General features: G+C 32.1%; 2 protein-coding genes across 2 annotated transcripts; both read left to right on the top strand.

Annotated features, from left to right (window-relative positions):
* Window positions 1–649: 649 nt before the first annotated feature.
* Window positions 650–3,589, top strand: TRIADDRAFT_52939 (uncharacterized protein; the record flags this gene model as incomplete). Its single annotated transcript, XM_002109714.1, has 9 exons — window positions 650–724; window positions 1,729–1,773; window positions 1,902–1,966; window positions 2,418–2,505; window positions 2,706–2,792; window positions 3,064–3,129; window positions 3,217–3,300; window positions 3,420–3,513; window positions 3,555–3,589. The coding sequence occupies 9 exons, from the start codon at window positions 650–652 to the stop codon at window positions 3,587–3,589; spliced, it is 639 nt and encodes a 212-aa protein (XP_002109750.1).
* Window positions 3,590–9,592: 6,003 nt separating this feature from the next.
* TRIADDRAFT_21522 (uncharacterized protein) lies at window positions 9,593–11,036 on the top strand (the record flags this gene model as incomplete). The annotated part of the gene is made up of 2 exons (XM_002109713.1): window positions 9,593–9,756; window positions 10,874–11,036. 2 exons carry the CDS (start codon window positions 9,593–9,595, stop codon window positions 11,034–11,036), a joined length of 327 nt encoding a protein of 108 aa, XP_002109749.1.
* Between the last annotated feature and the right edge of the window lie 11,078 nt (window positions 11,037–22,114).

Below are 22,114 nucleotides of genomic sequence, written 5' to 3'. Positions count from 1 at the left end.
AGAGCTAATTTTCATCAATCCAAGCATTAGATTATAACAAGAAATCTCCAACAAGGGCAACCGATTATCATTGCTTACGTCAAGATATCATGCTCTTTCTCTCCTTTTCGTGTATGATCTTGTAATAACAGTCTTCCTGGTTGCCAATACTGCTACTAACTAAGGATAATTCTAGGATATTATCAAGTTATAGCTAGGAAAGGTAAGAAATAACGAGGAATCCAGCGAAGAATTTCTATCGAGCTAGCTGGAGATGAGTTGTGCTAAAGAAGTAGGACGAACCAGTAAATTTTATATAGTTTAGTATAGCGCCAAAGGAGAGTATGCGCTTGTACCTAGTCATTGAACACGCGCATGCATGGTGCTGATAGTAAATCAATTATCCAACCGGCAATAGATGATTACTATGGATGAATGGCTCACGTTTGGGTATGGCTACTAGGATGAGAATTGGACAAATCGTATTCAAGGGTAGGTTCCAAACACGCCAAATTGCAATAGTATTTATATGAGTTTCTAGGGCAATGGCTGATATCGATCGCGGAGACCGCTTTGCTGAGATATGGACTGGACCGGTACCAACTGGACCTCCCTCCAATCATGACGTCATACTAGTCATGCGCAATACCGTCTTCCTCATCAGAACAAAATGGGGGCTCTATTTGGTAAGAGTAAACCAAAAGAGGAAAAGCATCAAATTACTGAACAAGATCGAGCTGTTTTGGTTCGTATGATGTCTGTTTGGAGGATAGATTATATTATTATTCTTGCTGTTGAGTTTTCTGATGAATAACCAATGTTATGGAGACGTAGAATCAATTCGTAGTTCATGGTGCGGTATTTAATCTTGTAGTGCATCGAGATAAACGTTTCTCAATTGATATGATAGGATATCGGATGGAAACGCCATCGATATTCATCATGATTAGTATACACCTTTCTTTTTAACTTAGAATAGCTAAATTAGGTTCGTGTTATATTATTCAGGTGATAAACTAGTATTTCGATAATGGAGTAACATATTATTTAAAGCTTTTGCATGATGTCGTGGACAGAACAAGATATGGGTGGATTTTATCATGGACTACTAGTACTAGTAGATGCTTTACAGTATCTAGTGGTTTCTTGATTTTACGTTGCTGCCAATATATGAGATAGGGTTCAGACTGATGTAATTAGCTAGAGATTGCCTAAATGATTTAAAAATCATTTGGATAGTGTATCAAGATCTGACTTAGACAGCCTATAGTATTAATTATGCGTAAATTTAATAGAAGTAACGTATGAAACCGATTTTTATATTAGCATCGGACAAGGCACTACATGAGTTGTGCGTACATATTAGATATGAAACTATAATACTAGTCAAGCATAAGCAATGTAAGTATAAAATGAAATCAAATACCCAGGCGGCTCTCTTCTAATACATTACACTTTAGAGAGAACCACGGACCATAAATTGCTTAAAATTGCTTGTAATCAGTTTGTAAGTAGATACAGATCATGTACAAAGAGGTTGTACTGTTTATGATGTAGATGTCTAAGTGTAGTATCATAATTTATATCAGATCAGCCTTGATAACAATTCCGCTTATACAAACTAGGTGCTTAAATCATTTATATTTTTATTTCCTATGCTGTTCCAAGACCAGAATCAAATTAACTGCTTTATTTACCTCTATAACTGATGATCCACTATCTTTCATTTTTTTTTTCTACTGTCAATAGGGGCTCAAGCAACAACGAGACAAACTGCAACAATATCAAAAAAGGGTAGGTTAAGTTAGATCTCTCTTGCTTAAATGGCATGATGAAGATGTTGTTCAGTTTGCTATTTACAATTATGGTACGTAGATCACTTATCAGTCTAACTCTTTATTGATGTTTTTGCTTTCATCCAGATCAAAATAAGTTTAGAACAAGAAAGAGCCTTCGCGAAAGATCTTGTGAAGCAAAAGAAAGTAGAGTAAGTAAAATCATAGCAATGTTTAATATCGAGTAAAAAATGAAGGAAAGCAAATCTACGCCTGCATTGATTATAGCTGCAACGCTACAAACATAGGCATGCATACAGTATATTTTTGAAAGGACATCTGAGAAGTTAATACACATTTTACGGTAGACTTTACCTTTACTCCCTATCCAAAAGGACTCATTCGTTTAATCCAATTTAGACCTAAGCACATTAATACCGTGATCGTGAAATAGTTTTAGTTAAAATTAATTTCTCATGACTAATGCTATAATTTAGCCTGGTTCTACGAAATATATCTTCTTGTATGATGATCGAGATATTGATACCCTTTCCCTTTTGTAAATAAAAAATTTTTTAAAATTTGTATCAAAGTTGATGAAAATAGTAAATATACATGTATCATGATTATGTTATTAACTTATTAAACTAACGTTGTCATTAGTAAAGCCAAACTTCTGTTAAAGAAGAAAAGATATTATGAATCGCTACTAGAAAAAACGGATGGTCAGCTTGATGGTTTAGAACGAATGGTAAATCATTAATTACGCAACAAAACTATTACACACAATTATAATAAAACCGTTCTTTGCTCGATTCTAAACCCAAATAGTGATATAGATTGCAATTGTAATGACAGCACCAATAATTAAATATTGATTCCCTAGTTTTTACACTGCTTTGAATGACACCTCTGATCTATATCCTCAGTAAAAATTTCTTTTAACTTCAGGTAAATGATGTAGAATTTGCCAAGATACAGGTACAAGTTGTGGAACGCTTGAAGCAGGGTAACGAGTGCTTAGATAGAATGCATAAGGTGGGTGAACTATTGTTGTATGTCTTTTAATCTTGTCATCTCTATGATACTTCAAACTAAATTAAAAATATCGTATTTAAACATCGATACTATACTTCTTTAGCTAAAGATATGTCATAGTAATCACTATTTTTTAAAACTAATAATATGCGTTACCCAAATGTAGTCCTATTAGAAGTATGATTTCGAAATGTCGTATGCGAGTATAATCATGATAATTTTGTACATACGTCGTATAATACGGAAGCCTTTTGTCATCTGTGACATGTAGATGATGTCTATTGAAGACGTTGAAAGAATTATGGATGAAACGCAAGAAGCTATTGAATATCAAAAGGTTTTTAACTATAATTATATCTAATAGCTAATGTCATTCCCAACTCGATGGCTGCCCAGCACTTATTATTGTTTGAATGAATCTTAGCAAATTGATGAGTTGTTGGGTAATACGCTGACAGACGAAGACGAAACCGCAGTTCTTGCTGAACTTGAACAAATTACACAACAGGTGCCATAGTGTGCAGATAATTACAATTGATTATTAGCTAATGTTGTATTTTAACTTAAACTGCTGCACATATAGTAGTTTATCCTGTTTATATTGACTGATGGCATATATTGCGATAGGAACTTCAAAATTTACCAGATGTTCCTGCAGCAAGTCTTCCTGCAACTACGACAGAAGACGTCGAGTTACCTGATGTACCAACTGAAGATCCGGGTAAGCTTAATGTAACTATCGACGATTAACCTTCTTATTAGGAGTTACGAAACCATGTAGTATCGGAATAATTTGAATTGATTTTCTCCATCGTCCAGTAAGAGGACACTTGTGCAATGTTTTATTAGGATTAAGTAATTTTGTTGTATGTTTACGGAAATTGGTCAACATAGTAAATACTGTGTACCTTATTTTGAGCAGGAGTTAAAAGAAAGGCACCTGCTCCTTTATTGGCTTCATAATTTCAACATCAACGACGTACAATCTTGTATCTTATTAAGAACTATCGTTTTGCATAGCGGCATTGGATTACCTTCTAGTATTCCTTGTTTTGCGTTTGTTTGTTTATGATACTGAGAAAGCGACAATTAAATGTTTTTAAAAATTAACTTTATTGATCATATTATGGAATTGATAATACTGTATGGTTGTTGATATCGTTGTTAATTCTATTGCTATCGAATTTACTTACCTTGGTGATAGGCAATATGCAAATGGATTACCGCTGTGTCGTAAATTCCTGATTAAATGTAATGTGTTATATATTACTGTCAATTTTTAATTTAAGTTATCTATAATACCGTAGCACTATACGCATATACGTGGCTTTATGCTATCGTCCTTTTAACGTTCATGTATCAATATAATGTAAGATATACAAGCACATGGAATTTATTAATTATGCTCATGATCTATATCACTGGATAAAAAATAATCAAACATCGAAGAATTGTGTCCGATGTATGATAGCTATATTATATCCTGCTTAAAATTCTAATAAACATAAAAGATAGGTTGAAATGGAGAGTTGGCTTTTGTATCGCTGTTGTGATTTTGTGTACGAATAGTCGGTAGTTTTATATTTCTGTAATTGCTATTAATGAAATCCTCTGAATTCGATTCTCCGGTATAGTTAATATGTTATAGTTATTAAATAACTTAAGTTCTAGCTAGGATTACTTGGATTTTTTTCACGATTTCTATAAAACTATATTTAGTACATCAATATAACATAATCGTACTAATATTAATTGATTTCAAACGACCTTTGTGGTTGCCTGCTGAATCCTTATGTAAGTAGATACAACAAAAAAAAACAGTACAAGTCGAACCTGTTCTGCTTAAGGAATTTTACACTATTTATATCGACCATGTGCTTCAATACAAAAATCTTACGTAATGAATAAAGTAATTCATTCATCCTATCATCAAGATATCGATAAACATTTTGTATCGATTCTGCATTGGAAATCTATATTTAATTCAATACTATCATCGGGTCAACAAATGAACATCATCTTGATTAATATTGACTAGACGATATCGTTCCTAAAATATCATAATTAAAGTTATGCTAATCAAGGTCAAAAAATATGTTGTAATATTGATTAAGTAGCAAGTAGACTAAGAATAATCTTGTCGACTATATGAAGAATCGATCAATTTATTTCCCTTAACCATATGGCTAAATTGTTATTTTCATTCTAGTTATGTCAATAACATCTTCGCTTGGATAACAAATTGAATGTTAAGGCATATCAGCAATAATAAATCGAATCAATCAGTCTGCAGTCTCCCATTTCATCTGGTACTTGTAGCATTGGCTTCCAAAAAGAAGTTACAGGCAATCCTTTCATCGTATGTACATTGTATCTTCAAAGGCTAACAGGTGTTTTTAACATTCTGATGTCATCAAAGCAAATACTTGCGAGATCATCTTAATTTAGTTCATTGATATTTTATCTCAATTTTTTTATTCCGATTCTTTTCCAGCGGATTACGGAAACTTACTTGCAATCTAGTGCCAATTAGCTTGTTCTTTTTCTCATAGATCTTATTTGCCGTTTATGAATCAAGCAGAGCGTTCCATTCAAGGCAAGATCCATCATCATAGCTCATCATTCTACCTTAAAACACAAGTCTTTCCCTTATTTTTTTTTAATTCAATTTCAGAGTTGATTTTGGTTCCAAGTGATTTCTCTTTACCTGTTTTTCAATAAGCCATCTCGATCAGCTGAAATATCTATCATTTCCTGCAAAATAACTTATAAAGATATAAATCTTGTTCAATTCTGCAATATTGGCCAACTATCACATCACCAGCATTCTAAGCTAGAAGCAGTATTTGTTAGATTTGGATTTATACTCTTTCCACTCATCATTGCTGCCATTTCTGCAATTTTTGCATATGAGTAGTCTACGACCTATTTTACTAATAGTTATTATACAAAAATCATTCTGTATTGGCCTACTTAGAAAATATGTCTAAAATATTTAGCCGAAGATCCTATCGTAATCCTGTTGGGAACCCTGTTTCTATTCGTTTGCAAGAAGATGATGAAGAAGACTTTGACGATTGCAAAAGTTCTTCCAGTGAAAGTGCTCCAATCATTACCATCAACAATCGATATAATTTCCGTTTACCATCCATTGATTTACAACGAGTCCAAGCTGTTACTGCTCGCTCGCGCTTTACTTTACCAGAAGTTGACATTAACATTAGTGTACATCGGGTAAGTTTGATTAATCGAACGATGGCTAGACTTTTCAGGGATAAAACTCAATATTGCCATATCTGTATCCCTAGCTAATTTTAAGCTTGTTATGATCTTGAAGGCTGCTAAAGAAGGTGTTGCCGGCATATTAAGACATATTTTATCCGATCGCAAGAATCATCATGATATCAATAGATTAGATGAGTATGAGATGGCTCCATTACATTATGCTGTCTTGGGTGATCATGTTGATATCGTTAAATACTTAATTGAAATTGGTGCAGGTAAGAATTAGCATTGATTCCTTCTTAAATGTGGCAAAAGCATTAGTTTAAATTGCGTTACAGTAGGGATACAAAACAATTTGATCATTACCAGAATCATGTTCCACCATCGATTCAATTCTGTTATATTATTTAGATACAACAAGATCTAGCTCTTGATCTTAATCTTCTTTAATTTCTCATTATAAATTGCATTTTATGCCTATGCACGTTAACGCAACAAATTCTGCAGTACTGTATGTATGGAATCATAGTTGTGGTACTGTCCTAAAAATTTTTATAAACTATACTAAAGAAATAACTGTAATTGGTCAAGATTTTAGTTTTCCTATATCTATTGCGAACAGTAGGATGATGTATTGAAGTATATCGTAGTCTACTGTAGCTACCACATAATATAGAACGCAAAATGCACAAAATTGATACTGCAACATTGCATAAAAGTACATTCTAGTGTATCTATAACGATCACATAAGTAAAAAAAGGTAGAGGTAAAATTGTATATGGTAGAGTGCAAAAATCCGATTTAGTCTCTGTAGCTATCTCAAAGTAGAGGTAAAAGCATATAAACCAATATTGTGATGAAAAGTAAAAATAGCTTTTCACCAATCTACAGCTATCACAAAGTATAGGCAAAAAATGCATGAAACTAATATTATCATAGCATACAGAAGTGTGTCTTAATCTACTATGGAAATTATAAGATATACAGTAGAGAGAAAATGTCCGAAATCAACAGTTTTACATTGCTGCACTAAAGTAAATTCTAGCGTATTTATAACGATCACAAAAAAATAAATAAAATAAAGGCAAAATTTGATATGATAGTGTGCAAAAGTCCTTTGAGTATCTCTGTAATATCTCAAACTAGAGGTAAAAGGATATAAAATCAATATTGTAATGTTGTGCAAAATAAAGCAAAAGATTTTATGTACTAGACATAGTCTGCTAAAGACTCTGGCTGCAAAGACAAATATACTAAGTATTTTTGCTCATATTAATTGATTTAGATGTTAATGTTCGTGGAGAATTCGGTCAAACACCATTACATTTTACTGCCATGAAAAATTCCATTTGTCTAAAAACGCTATTAGCCCATCATGCCGATAGCTCTATTGAAGATTTAAGTGGATGCACTGCCATGCATTTGGCTATAAAATATGGCCATCGCGAGAGTGTGGAGGTAGAATTCTTATTTCAGTTAATAATAACACTAGGAAATGAATCTTTAGCTTGGAAAATTATTAGCAAAACTTGTAATTAAGTACCTTTAATCGCAATATGACAAAGTATCATAACCAAGATTTCAATGTAATTGCTCTTCTGTGTACAAATGGATGGACTCTATCCACATAGCTTTGCTAAAGTAGTCTAGTGGAGAATACGATCGTAGAATCAATGTGATTATAAACGTATACAAACATGTTTTAATTCTGTAAGCTAAGGTTTTGTTCTCGTACGCCTTTACGATACAAAAATTGAGGATAGATCTGTTGCAGTTTCTTTTCGCTATTATATATTTTTGCAATCTTTGGCTTTAATATAAGCCCAATTATACTCATCAGTACTAAGGAAAAAGCTGGAAAGATTATATTGTGAGAATAAAATAATTTAGTGGGAAAGCTACGTTAAGGTAGAAGATTTAACAGTGCAAACCTACCATATAATTAGCACAACTAGCTACAAGCGCGAGTAAAAGGATTTCTTTCTATAATGCTTAAAAGTACATGGTACTATCTGCTGAGCTTTACTGTTCGAATATCCAATACAAGCTCACTTTCATCTTTTGACTTTGTTTTATGCCGCTTATTTGTTTAACCATGCGTATTTTTCAAGCATAAATTTGATGTGAAATTTAACCGAAAGCTATCTGTTTGGCTTCACAAAAAACGTGCACAAGCTAGCATTAGCTGCCAGCTATCATTTTGCAATGTATAAGTTTCCGGTATTTGCCTATGATGAACTAAAAATTTAGTATAAATTTTGTCTTCATATTTTTGCCTAAGCTTTACAGTACTAAAAAACTATAAATTGGCAGCTTTCATTTCACAATGTACAAGCTTCAAGCATTTCCATCTGCTAAACTTAAAATCTGGTATAAAATATTGTCTTGATACTTTTGGCGAAGCTTTACAGTAATAAAAGAGCGCAAGTTAGCACTTGTTTTTTAGTGTTAACTTATGCAATTGATATATTTTGAATTCTTTCGCTTCGATATCTTAGCTTAATTAGTAATAGTTTTTGATTGATGTTATCCACCTGCTAGACTTTACTTCTAGAAAAGCCAACTCAAGCAAATCTATTAATGCATCGTGTTGAACGCAATGGTTTAACTTTACTACATCATACAGCAAAATTTGGTCGGTCAACTATTTGTGAGCTATTCGTAAGTTCTTATTTTCATGTCCTTATGATTAACTGGTATTGCAATAACTCTAGTAGAAGGCTACACGATCGACTTTCATAAACAGCAAGATTCTATGTTACATTAGTTAGCATCAGGAGCTGATCCAATGAGGCAAGCGCTAGATGGAACAACAGCGTATCATCTTGCAGCGGCTAAAGGTAACATCAGAGTGATGGAAGTAATCCTGCAAGCAGGTATATGATATGACTTAACGACTGGTTTAAGCGTATTGACATCTTTAACCATGCAGATTAACTCTTTCTGTTTATTATTCTTCTTTTTATTCTTCTTTCAGTGAGAAGCCGAGAAATTAACATTAAATCATTTGTTAATAGTGTGGATAACGAAGGTGAAACTGCTCTACATCTAGCCGTTCAGAATGGCCATTCCGAAGCAACTAAATTGTGCCTTGATCATGGGGCTGAAGTGAATGCTCAGCGGGTATAGTAACGTAGTTTTCGAACATTCTCAATAGTGGAAATTGTGATCAGATCCTGTTGCGAAGATCCTTAGTGAAATAGTGTATTGCATTAGCCTTAGAAATTGGAGAAACTCAAATTGCAATCCTAAGAGACGTCGATACTGATTTAATTCTTAACCGAGTACCTTGTCTATTCAGCTTTAAGATATGTTATGACAATATAGAATATATTCATGATCTCGTTAACTACAATTGGTTTAAGATATACTTTGTACTTAATCGTATTCATCTATTAATATTGTAAAATATCACCGTTTCTCTAATATAGCTAACAATTATTCACAGCGCAGATATTCATAGCAGCTGATTCTACTTTCATCATTGCCTTCTTTCCATTTTAATCGGAGAATTCCGAATTAATATTGAAATTATAACATATGTCTTTCTCTGTAGAAAAATTTATATACTCCGATGCATATTGCTGCTATTAAAGGCTATATTAATATTGGACAAATCTTAGCCGGGCATGGTTGCCGATTGAATATTCGCGATGTTAATCATATGACACCGCTACATCGAGCTGCTTTATACAATCGCGTGGATTTCATCAAATTCTTAATTAAAAAGGTAATTTAGTGGCTCGATTTTGCATCGAACGTTAAACGTAGGTTGTCTAATATGAGTTGTGTGAAAATAAGGGAAAATAACGGCTGGCCGCATGTTTACTCGTGATCTATTTTATAAAAGAAGTAATATTGAGCAGATTTTCATCCTTAGTTTTTTACTAATGAGAAAAAAATAAATAGTCGCTGTAATACCAAATTGTTACTATTTAGGATTGAGCAATCATCATTGATTAAATGTTTATTCCTACTGATGACTAACTAGCACGCCAAAATTAACATGAGAGATGGTGACCATTTTACTCCAGTTCTATGTGCTTCATGGAAAGGCCATACCGAAGCCGTGGATTGCCTACTGCAACATGGTGCTCGTTTAGATATTCGTGATAAAGACGGCAAAACATGCTTACATTGGGCTGCTGATCATGATCATGTTGGAACGATTAAAACCTTACTGGAGGTAATTGCTTGTGGCCGGTATATTATCCAATAGATTATAAGTCAAGATGCATTTTAAATTACTCAGTGTCCTTTAATTCAAACTAGGATACATTTACAAAATTATAAGTATATCATTTGCTTTCTACAACTCACTAAAATTGTTAGTTTAATGTTAATTCATTCATCATGGTATTATTTATATATAAGTAACTCTACATGTTTGATTTTAAATAGACTCTTGTCATCTAGCCATTATTCTATAGCTATTAGTTTATGAAATATGTCTATACTTACAATTGGTGATAATCAGACATTAGAAATAATTGAATGGCTGTTCAATACCATGACTAAAAATGACATTGTCGACATGAGACATGTAATTGTATAAAATTAATGATCTACATACTATAGAATAGTGGACAAGAACTTATCAACTGTGAGGACGATCTATGCCAAACAGCTTTATTTATCGCAGCGCAACGTGGCTATATTCAGGTAGAGTGGACAGAATAGCTGGCAACGATCGCAGGATGAGTAGATTGATACAATCCTCTAATTTCATATTAAAGGGATAAGAGTTCATTTTGGTTCAATTGCTTTAGGCCATTCGTCTACTACTAGCAAACGGTGCTCAAGTGGAGCAATTTGATCGTGATGAAAATACACCATTACACTTGGCTGCTCGTAGCGGTCGAATTCAGTGTGTTCAAATCATTTGCGAAATGGCTCCTAAACTAATCAATTCTCAAAATAAGCGAGGTCGAACACCATTGCATTTTGCAGTGATCGGGGGCCATAAAGATATTGTTCTCTATTTTCTCAAGCAAGGAAGTAATTTAGATTGCAGGTAGGTTAATATAAATAATACAAGCTGTCAATTATCAACATATTGCTTTAAAAATTCTTTCCGGTTAAGATTTATAATTTCATATGGAATGTTTAAGATAGGCATTGATATGTACGGTATTGTTAAATTAAATAATTTTAATTATAAAATAAATTTAAATGATTCTATGGTATTAAATATTAAAATGAAATCATTCTATAAGACTTATTAGAACTGTATAAGATTTATTCATGTGTAGTCATCCTGTAATTTCAGCTAAGGATGCATAAGATTTTTAGCATGCGAAATAACATAGCGTAGATCCTAACTATAAATAGAGCTAGCAACGTTCGCGGATCATGGTGACATGTTGTGTTATTAGTGAAAGTATGTAAGCACGATTTGAGTAATAGAAAGGTCCAATTTACAAGCTATTCTCGAAGTAACGATCGTATGAAGAAAATAATACCGATATATGGCATGCCTATGTTACTGAAATGTTTTTATATCCATTAGGGATGATAACCGTCAAACGCCATTAGGCTATGCTGCAGTTTATGGTCATGTCGAGATTATTAAATTAATTCTAGATAACGATATTTTAATCAATGCTTCTGATCTGAATAAAGTAAGTAAAGGATTTAATTTTTCCATGTACTGCATACCTAATGCTAAAATTAATATATAAGGTCTTCTCTTCGTAATTGCGACGAAATAGAATGATTTAATATTGTAATATGATGATTAGAATACTGCACTGCATCTTGCCTCTGCTTGGGGTCATGAGAATGTGGTTAAGGTCCTATTAGAGCGTGGAGCTGATGTTACCTTGCTGAATAGCGAAAATCAAACATGCTTAGATGTAGCTATTGAGAATTGCTGCTCCAGTGTCGGACTGGCAATTATCCAAAGCAAATAGTAAGAAATTATGCTGCTATATTTAATCATTGCTGTGCTTACTAATTCATCCGAAATAATGATTCTGGTAAACTATGAAGTGGATGTATGAATTAGCAGCTTGTATCGATATTAATCGATCATTTATTTAAAACAGCTGGGATAAAGTCATGGATATCAAAGCTTACGATGGATTTTCACCCATGAAACGTCTGATTGAGAAGATGCCTACAGTTGCTGAGGTAAGAATATTAATAGCAAATACAAAGATTTGGATACTTTACAGTATTTTGAATATTTTCTTGTCCAAATAATTAATGCATTAAATAACTACTGTTCACGATCATCTTTTCTTTTCAATCTATATGTGGTAGTAATTAATCAATAAGTTTTGTATTTTTAGGAAGTTCTAGATAAATGTATTGAAGAATCTCATCACAGCAGAGAAAATTTTGATTATTCGGTAATGACTAGAGATTTACTTTATTTTGCGCTTGCATTGCACTCAAAAGGATAGAATAGTTTGAACATAGTTTAATGTTATCTAGAGGTATACCTATATCACTGAATAGATGATTTCCCGCATATGCGCCTATAGCACAAATAGAGATGTAAAAACAAAATTTGTGAAGCGGAAGTTTTAATTCATGATATAATACCTCGAGGTTTTTTTTATTTAGTACGTGTAATTCATGTTTTCTGATATCTTTGTAGTAATAAGTATTCCTTTCTTTTAAAATTTTTGTATAATTCGAAATGAAATATGGATATTGGCGACATGAAGGTGACTTTCAATTTTAGTTATATGGAATCAACACCGGAAGAAATGAGTACCGGAATAGAATTTTTCGCTATGGCGGTAAGATTTCAGACTGATCACGGGAATGATATTACTGTTTTTAAAATTTTGCCATCGTTGCATCATCTAGACGTAAGATTGGCATTCATATACTATGTATTGATCGAAGAAGTTATAATTAACTAAAAGTCAAACTAAGATAATCACCCACAATTAATCTTTTCTTTTCACTTACCGACAGACTATGGCTAAGTTTAATAGAGTCAAGTTATTGCAGCATCCTCTGACGATATCTTATAGTCGAATGAAATGGTAATTCAATCCATATTTCTTGGGATCATTTAGAACGCTTACTATTGAGCTGCGTAAATTTGAGAATCATGAACAGTTCAATTATTAATAGAATGCTCAAATTTCTTTTTGATCATAGGGATTATGGAGAAAAATTCGTACTTTACTTCAATATGTTCTTTTACATGTTATTTGTCACTTTCATGACCGTTTATGTCGTGCAAGCTAGTAGAGATTTTGGACGTGTAGTATCGACAACAGTGGGACCTTCTGTCCAAACGAATGGTACACAGTCTACACCTGAACCTGCCGGGCCATTACTAATTAGTTGCCAAACATTAATTTTCCTACTTACAATTATTTGTGGAGCGAAAGAAGGTTTACAACTTGCTCATCAGGTTAATTTTTTGTATGCATACGGTAGAATCAATATTATTTATTCAATTCTTCACTCATATATCTTCTTCGGTTCGCTCTAGTACTTGCTCGTATTAACTTCAACTATAAAATTAAAATCAAATTTTTATGATCCCTGCTGTTTTTCTCACAGAATTGGAAGTACTTTCTTGATCCCGTTAACTATCTTGAATTAACTGTATACATTTCTGCCATGGTTTTCATACAACCTATTGGATATAAACCTGACGACTTCCAATGGCAAGTAGGCACAATCGCTATATTTTTGGCCTGGATGAATTTGATATTATTTCTACAAAGGTAATTTGCAAGTGCTCTTATAACCCATGCTGATAGAAAAATGATAAATATGCACTTATACAGACAGAGTAAATACAGCGAATAATGAGGTTGGAGAAATTGAATTCAAAGTATAGGAACTTCTTTAACAGTAGTATTATATTATATTTTTAAGATAATGTTAGTAAATTTATTGGCTATAACGGTATAATAAAATACAGTAGTGGTCCATGGTATAATATATTTGTTTATATTGAAAATGAAATCATAGACTTTAAAATAATTGAGATTCCATGACTCAATTACTTTCATAACAGATATTAAAATGTACGTGTTAACAATTGCAGATTTCTTGAATTTCCATTCTCACATAATTTTAACAGATAGTAATAGGTTACATTATAATTATTGTGTTTAATTGAAATTATTAATTTCTTTTATATAACAGAATCCAGTACATGGGTTTATACGTCTTGATGTTTGTTTCCGTTCTTAAAACTGTCTTGAAGGTCTCTATCGTTGTCTTTATGTTTATTATAGCTTACGCAGTTGCATTTAATATGCTACTGCGAAATCAGGTACGTTAGCTTTGTCTAGCTTGGATTTTAATAATACTAATTAATATTTATGTGGCCTACTGTTTAAACTGATTTTCAATTACCTCTTATTCCATTTAAGTATAATATCAGATATTTATCTTGCTCTTTTGCATAATAACTTGTAATAAATTTATTTAGGGATCATATAGCAATTTAGGCATTGCTATTACCAAAGTTATTATATCCATGTTAGGAGAAATTGATTACGTGGATACTTATGTTAATGCTAAAACTGGTGGTGCTGTTCCTTATCCAAATCTAACGCTCATATTTTTGGTTATGTTTGCCATCACTATGAATATTGTCTTAGTTAATTTGATGGTAACGCATCTTTATATGATGGTTAAAATTACCTTTTTAAAAATCGTGACATAAAGTAATTAATATTTCTACTAGATTGGGCTGGCTGTAGGCGATATCGGAACAGTTCAACAACATGCCAGCATGCAGAAACTAGCTAAAAAAGTTGATTTTACCACAGCGTTGGATAGCGCGTTCCCATATTGGTATCGGAAGCGCTTTCTGCATAAGCCAAGCATGACAATTTACCCGAATCGATATACTAACATTTTTAATAAAGTATGATGTTGACCAAGAATTGATAACGTAATTAACCGATTGAAGAATACACTTACTTGTAAATGACACCGTAAAAGCTCGTAGTCTAATGATTTAATTTACTTGATAATTTATCTGAATGGGTCAATTTAAAATTTTTAACAGAGTATAATACTATAAAAAATTTGTAACATAGCGATAGATTGATCTATGAGTAAACTGGGTGCAAAACGCTGCTTCATTATCCAAAGTTTATATTTATTCAGTGCTATAATTTTAAATCGTATACCAGAGATATATTTTGGCTTTTCTATTAATTTAAAGTCATTTTCGTTCTTGAAAAGATTGCCATCATGTCTACAGATTTATTACTATCCGCTATTATGCTACGTTAATTATTGCGTATCAAAATACTGTATATTGAAATACTTTACTTATTGATCATTTATAGGTTATTCAAACGTTAAGAAAACGAGCACTTAACAATTCCAGTCTCAGTTACGAAAACGAAAAAAATGACAGTTCAGACTATACACTATTACGGAGAGAAGTCGAAAATGAAGCTTTAGAGTAAGAATTATAGATGTTAGCTGCAGTTGAGAAATTTACTCACGAAACATTTTTATCATTCTCTCTCACATGGGATTTATAATCTTGAAATAGAATTGATGGAATGTCAGAGACAATCAATAGTTTGCAAAAAGCTGTCAACTTTCTTGCTGCAAGGTATGGTATCGAAGTAGATGAAGGCGAAGATGAATACATGTATGACTACGAAATGTAAATAATGTATAAATATCGAATAGAAATAATAACCCGTATATAGTAGGTTAGTTATCGATGTTTAGATCGATTATTTAGACCTATATCCAGTAATTTTCAACCTGGAACCTTACTATAGCGTAAATAACTAAAATTTAAAAAGAGAGACGCTTGAATAAATGTAAAATTATACTTGCAATGATCGCAGAATGTTTTTAAAAATGTATCATCACAAGAACATCGATAATCTATGGTGTTTATTAAAATTATATTTGAACATTGACTATAACATAAGCATTCACTATCATAGCGCAGATACCGCATCTACTTTGATAAGTAAACGTAATATTTATTTATTTTGTGTAAAAACTGTTTATAATACGTGTAGTCATAAATTGGTTAGGTAAGAATTTATGAGCTTCAGAGAATAATTTTGGACATTTTAGTCTCCTTACTGAGTTAATGCCATCATAATTCTAACTTGATAGTATTATTTATAGGAATGATTAATGAAATAGTCCTCTAGATTATATTAACTGAAGGAATAAATAAAATATATTAGAATGAGCACCATGAACCGATAAAATAAATCAATATCCTTTGTTTTATATCTCAATTTTAGCTTGATCAGTGTTTAAATTGGAGAGAATTCTATCTTGATAGCGTAAAATTTGTGAGGTAGATTGATTAATAAAGTCAGTTACTTGCTTACATTAATTAAAAATAAGCAAACTGTAGAAGAATGATTAAATACTACTGTATGGACCAGATAAACAAATCGGTATTTTTTGTTTTTTCTAAACTCATGAAAAAGAGTTTTACTGAAAATTATTGATGTGTATGTAAATAGTCTTCGTTTCAGCAGTGGCTAAATGGGTAAAAACTTTATATCGATTTTCTTTAAAGTAAATATTAAGTCACTTCAATTCAGAAAAAATACTGTAATAAATATTTTTGCAATATTCTGCAATACTCTAAATCCTGCAAAATCACGATTTACAAGGTTTGCTTTTTAAATATCCTATACGATCAGTTTTTACCGGGTGTACAACGAAAGAATAATAACTGAAGTACAGTCTTAATCAAGATACTATTTATCGTAGATTTCCGAACACTAATCCTTCAAATATTGTATTTCATAATTATAATATCCCGTAAAAAATTTCTGAGCATAAAGACTTATGGGATCTTGTATACATTTAATAAAATTTGACTTCTAAGAGTATATCTTAATAGGCTACAATGATTGCAATAGTTCTATCTGATCCTGCTTTCAATAATCAATCAAATCTGAAATATTTATTAAGTTCGAATTCAATTAATTATTATTACAGTACCGGCATTTATCTTTCAAATTCTTTATTGGATGTATGTGGTGCATTAGCATCGTATATACTTTATGGCTAAAAAGTAAGCACTATTGCCATATTCAATTCATCATCCATCTATCATTTTTATTTCCGTATGCGACTTGGCTATCACCCTTGCTTCTATGGTAGGCCATTTTATACTCAGTAATTCGCTGCTAAGTTGTATACTCTTTATCCGATGTTGTGTATGTAGAAGATATAACGCATAAAGTTTTATAAGTTTCCTAATCTGGATGGATACACAATCTAATGTGAAATATCGATTACGTACCGTATATGGCCTAGTAATTGTGAGTATGATAAAGTATCGGTATCTATCTATCAGTTCTATCCTTAGACGGATGCAGTACAATTAACATCGAATGGAGCTGCTTGCTAAGAAATAGATACCATTGCCAAATACCATTTGCCGTTATTATCTCTGTATTAAACTGGATTATTAATCCTACTTTCAGAGTAGATATTAAATCGTCAGTAACCCTATCATCAGGCTGCTTGTTCGTTGTCCAATGTCGTATTGATTCAGTAAATGGTAATATGCATAGAATAGGAAGGAATCACGTAATTGACATAGGTGATTGACTTAATCGGAAATATTTATTCCATAAGTCACCTACTTAATCATCACAGAGAAGCAAAGCACCGGTATCGATCTTTTTACCCTTGAATATAGAACGCACTCAACATCGAAAATTGATATCGGTGATCATCAAAAAATAGCTACTGTTGCCATATTTCATCTCTCATTTCTGTATCGGCATTTGAATGGATTATCATGTCCAATTTTAATAGTATGCATTTATAGTATTAGGAAGGATACTGGTGGCTATATTTATGCCGCTGAATATTGCTTGCTAAAGATAAAATGTACAGAGTAGGAAGGAATTTAATAGATTATTGGAGAAGTTATAAGTGTTAAGGCATGATACCGGCAGTTTTGACAAGGAATCGTAACATTGAATACAAAAAGTTGTGAACATGTACAGGATAGTATATATTTTATTTTGATATGCTGCTCTATCGATCTTACTGGAACTACTACTTTCACTTTACTATTCGCTGCTTAATTGTTTAAACTCCGCGTTAAACATTTTTCCTCATTTTTGTTGTATATGGTACCTACCAGTGATGGTTACTATTACACTTGCAAGGATTGCATAACTAGTGATGAATTATTTCATCTTCAAAATCATTAAAATAAGCCAATAAATCATTTTTTGACCAACATGGTGGCACAGATTTGACGTATTGTCATCTTGCTTGGGTAATCACATCAATAAATGAATGCATTGTCCGTAGTATACGGCCCAATACTTGTGAGCTCGTATAGTAATTGTATACTAAATATTTCGTGTACACTAATAGAGTTGAAAAATCGAATAGTGTTATATTAAGCTAATGCAATCATCCTTTAGCAAGGTCAACGATAGAATTTATGGGCATACTGTGGAGAATTTAAATTGTTGGAGTCATAACATGCAAATAAGGGAAAGAATTAATACTCCCATATGTTACTAAATATAAATGATTGTGGCCACAATAGCATGACTAAAGTCCATGATCTTTTTAATCATTTATTTTTAGTGCAATGTATAAGTTTGCTATTATCCTATTTAATTAGCAAAATATATATTCAATTAGGGAAAATCTTAATGATGCTAATGCTTATTACTTGCCAAATCTGGCAGTATATCGATATTTAGCATGGAATCTGTTTTATTGGATACAAATTTCTACCAGGCTGAATTAATGAACCAAGAACTACCTTTGATAGTCCAACTAATACTACTTAGTGATAGCTTATGGCTTATGAGTTACTTTCTAGAAGCAAGCTTTTTCCTATATTTTTAATTTACTTTTAAGTACTCATAGTAACTATGAGCTGCTTTGATGTTCTGTTTTCAGTATTATAACTTGGGCGAATGAATTAGCTATTATGTAGTCAATGCTCATATATATTATTATCCTGTCCCTTCCCTTTACCCTGCTGTTCAAAACTAAAGCTAACAGGAAAAGCAATTTTTAATGATATCAATTGTCTACTAAAGTAGAATCAGTAGTAGAGTTAACTATGCCAAGGTCTAGAGTTAGTAGGACTTTGCTCAAAAATTTTATTTTATTTCCTGATTGATCAACGATTATTAGAATGCCCTAACCGCAGCGGTATAAGCTATGCTAAGATTTGGCACAATCATCAGGGCGATATGCCGTTCTTAGCTATCTATTTTCTCGTCGCCTCGTGGCAGTGATGAAAAATTCGTATCTATCTAATGTATATGTGTATCATAAATTTTATCCTATAGGATTTAGCTTCATAATTTAATATGAGATTGGCCTAAGTCAAGCCGCTCAATTGTTTGGTGTTGACTAAGCAAAGGCGTTGATAGAAGCAGATCACAACAATGCGGTTGCTAGATACAATAAAATATCATTAATATTAACAATCCTTTCTATTTATGACTTGAGTTTAGAGTTATCATATTGTTGCAGCTAAGCTTGTAAATATGCATTAAGTTGTATTCACTATTGTCGTCCATGACATAATAGCAGTGGAATGCCTTCGAAGATAGAGTATTGTATGGAATAGAATGACGATGCAAAGTCATTATTCGTGTTACTTATTAGAGCTAATTCTTCTCTGTTTTCACTTTACACAGTAATTGGTTAACGAGGCTGGATTTTATTAATGCAGCAGTAAATACTTCAGCTACAATGATATAACAGTAATGTTAGTAGCTACTGATGTGCCGACTAATGTCTAATTGAATGGGAACATAGTGTTATTATCGGTTAGGGCATATTGTTAGTAGTTTAAAAAAATTGATAGGATATTTTTCGAATTGGAACTGGGAGCAATTATTGTTGTCTAAAACGACTTTCATAATGAAAGGATACAGTTACTTTTATAATAAGAAATGCAGTCTTGGAATGTGCTAGAGATAGCAGTTCGTGGGAACTTACTTTAGGTAGTAGTTAGAAAATGATTGAGATGGAAAAAGTACTGCATCAGCAATCAATGTAATTCATATTGACCATGGTATTTCAACATTATATCAACGCATAGTTCAAGAATCCCACTCAATAGTTAATCACTCTATTCAAAATTCAACTTAATTTAAAGTCCATCACGATTGGACCGGTTACATTTACCTTAATAGTGCAATTTCTTCTTTGTTAGAAAATTTAAGGAATGTTATAATTTAGGGTTTAATCGAGACATTATCATAGATCACTATTCTATTCAGTTGAATTTCAAGACCATCATAATATGGAAGGCTATTTTTTCCTTAATAATATAATTATTCCCGATAGAGAATTTAAGAAATGCAATAAGTTTATTTCCTTATCATTTTATTTTACGCTTAACGAAATCAATCACTGATCTATGATGCATATACACATTTATTTTTTACTATATTGATGAAATCGAATATTTGTCCATTAGTAGAAAACTTGTGGAATGCAATAACATCATTTCCTTGTCATTCTTAATCTTTTAACATTACACTGAGAAATCAGTCGATTATCTATCATATATAGGTATATACATATTTTTAATACGAGATCTATATCGATGATATTTATTACATAGTAGAAAACTTGGGAGTCTGATAAATTATTTTCTTTCGTTTTACTTCCAATTCTATCGTACTCCTAAAAAATTCATCATTAAGGAATTATGAGGAAAGATGCTTGCTTTTATATTATTAATGACATTTATCCGCGGCTAAAAGACCCGAGGAATACAATATAATTTTCCTCGTTCCATTTTTATCCGTAAAAAATCAATCAATGCCCCATCATGCATATATGCTTACTATTTACTATTTACCATACTCGTGATATTTATTCTCATGTTAAAAGCTTTCTAAATGCAATAAAATGATTACCCTATCATTTAACTTTTCTCCTGAAAATCATTATTATAATGCCCATTCACCACATATGGATAGCTGCTTCTGTTACAATAATGAAATTTATATTTGGCTGATAGAGAACTGAAGGAAAGCGATAAAGTTATGACACTATAATTTTACTCTTAAAAAGGTGTTCTTGAAATATCAATCAACGTAATTTTTCTTCCCATTACCGTCTCATATAGCAATTTTATTAAAGCTAAGTTTGCGATCAGCAATATTAGTACTAGTTAGGTTGAGATAGCATTAAATCTACTGGCGTCACGTACCAGTAGGTACAAAAATAGATGATATTATAAGTAATGATATAGAGACACTCCTACGGGTCTAATTATACCGGAATGTAGTTATAGCTGTTAAGATTTAAATTAGAATATGCAATCAGGGCGTCATTGCTAGTATGGTTAAAATGGTCATCACCGTATACAAATACACGATGAGTTTGGCTAATCTCATCGTTGCAGTGTTTTAAGCTTGGTAAGATTATTACGATCACTATCTTCTGTACATTAAAAGTTGATATACTCTCTGTTAGTATTGACTCGATGTTATCTACAAACTATGCTAGAAAAGTTGTCGGTGTATCTTATATTAACATATCGATATGTCGAACTATGATAAGCCGGTACTAATAGATTATAATTACCTTTTCTTAGATTTCATAGCATGAAGGCTTGTGGCATAATATTTTGCACAGTATGAGTTATTTCTTATATTTGTACTTTGATATCAAATATATCGATATAGTATGAGCGCGTGATGCAATTTCCCTGATGGAGCATCTTTGCGTACTTTTATTGCATTCTGTAAAAAGGGCACCCCATTAGCTACATGGCAAAGTCTATCAAAAGATGTTATAATTTGTTTTTCACTTTAAATTTATATAATGGTACGTGAGTTCATAATATAGCTGTACAGTATAGACACCTTTTAAAATACAACTGTATTTGCTAAGTCCGAATATTATACACGGGAAAATTTATAAGTACGTGCTTAATTTGTGCCATTTTTTGTTTTAATATATCGGTATGCAAATATGTAACAGATATAATGTATGAGCAAATCGTGTATTCCATTAAGTTAGCAAAAGGATTTCTGATCATAGATTTAGCAAACTCCATGAACAATTGAGAAAGTTCTATTTATATTTTATTTCGTATGACGTCGGTGCCACATATGAATTGGCAATGCTGTGCAGTGACATAGTACATGTA

The sequence above is a fragment of the Trichoplax adhaerens genome, genomic scaffold, assembly GCF_000150275.1.
Source record: "Trichoplax adhaerens TRIADscaffold_2 genomic scaffold, whole genome shotgun sequence".
Lineage (NCBI taxonomy): Eukaryota > Metazoa > Placozoa > Uniplacotomia > Trichoplacea > Trichoplacidae > Trichoplax > Trichoplax adhaerens.
This window is presented reverse-complemented; position numbering and strand designations above follow the sequence as displayed.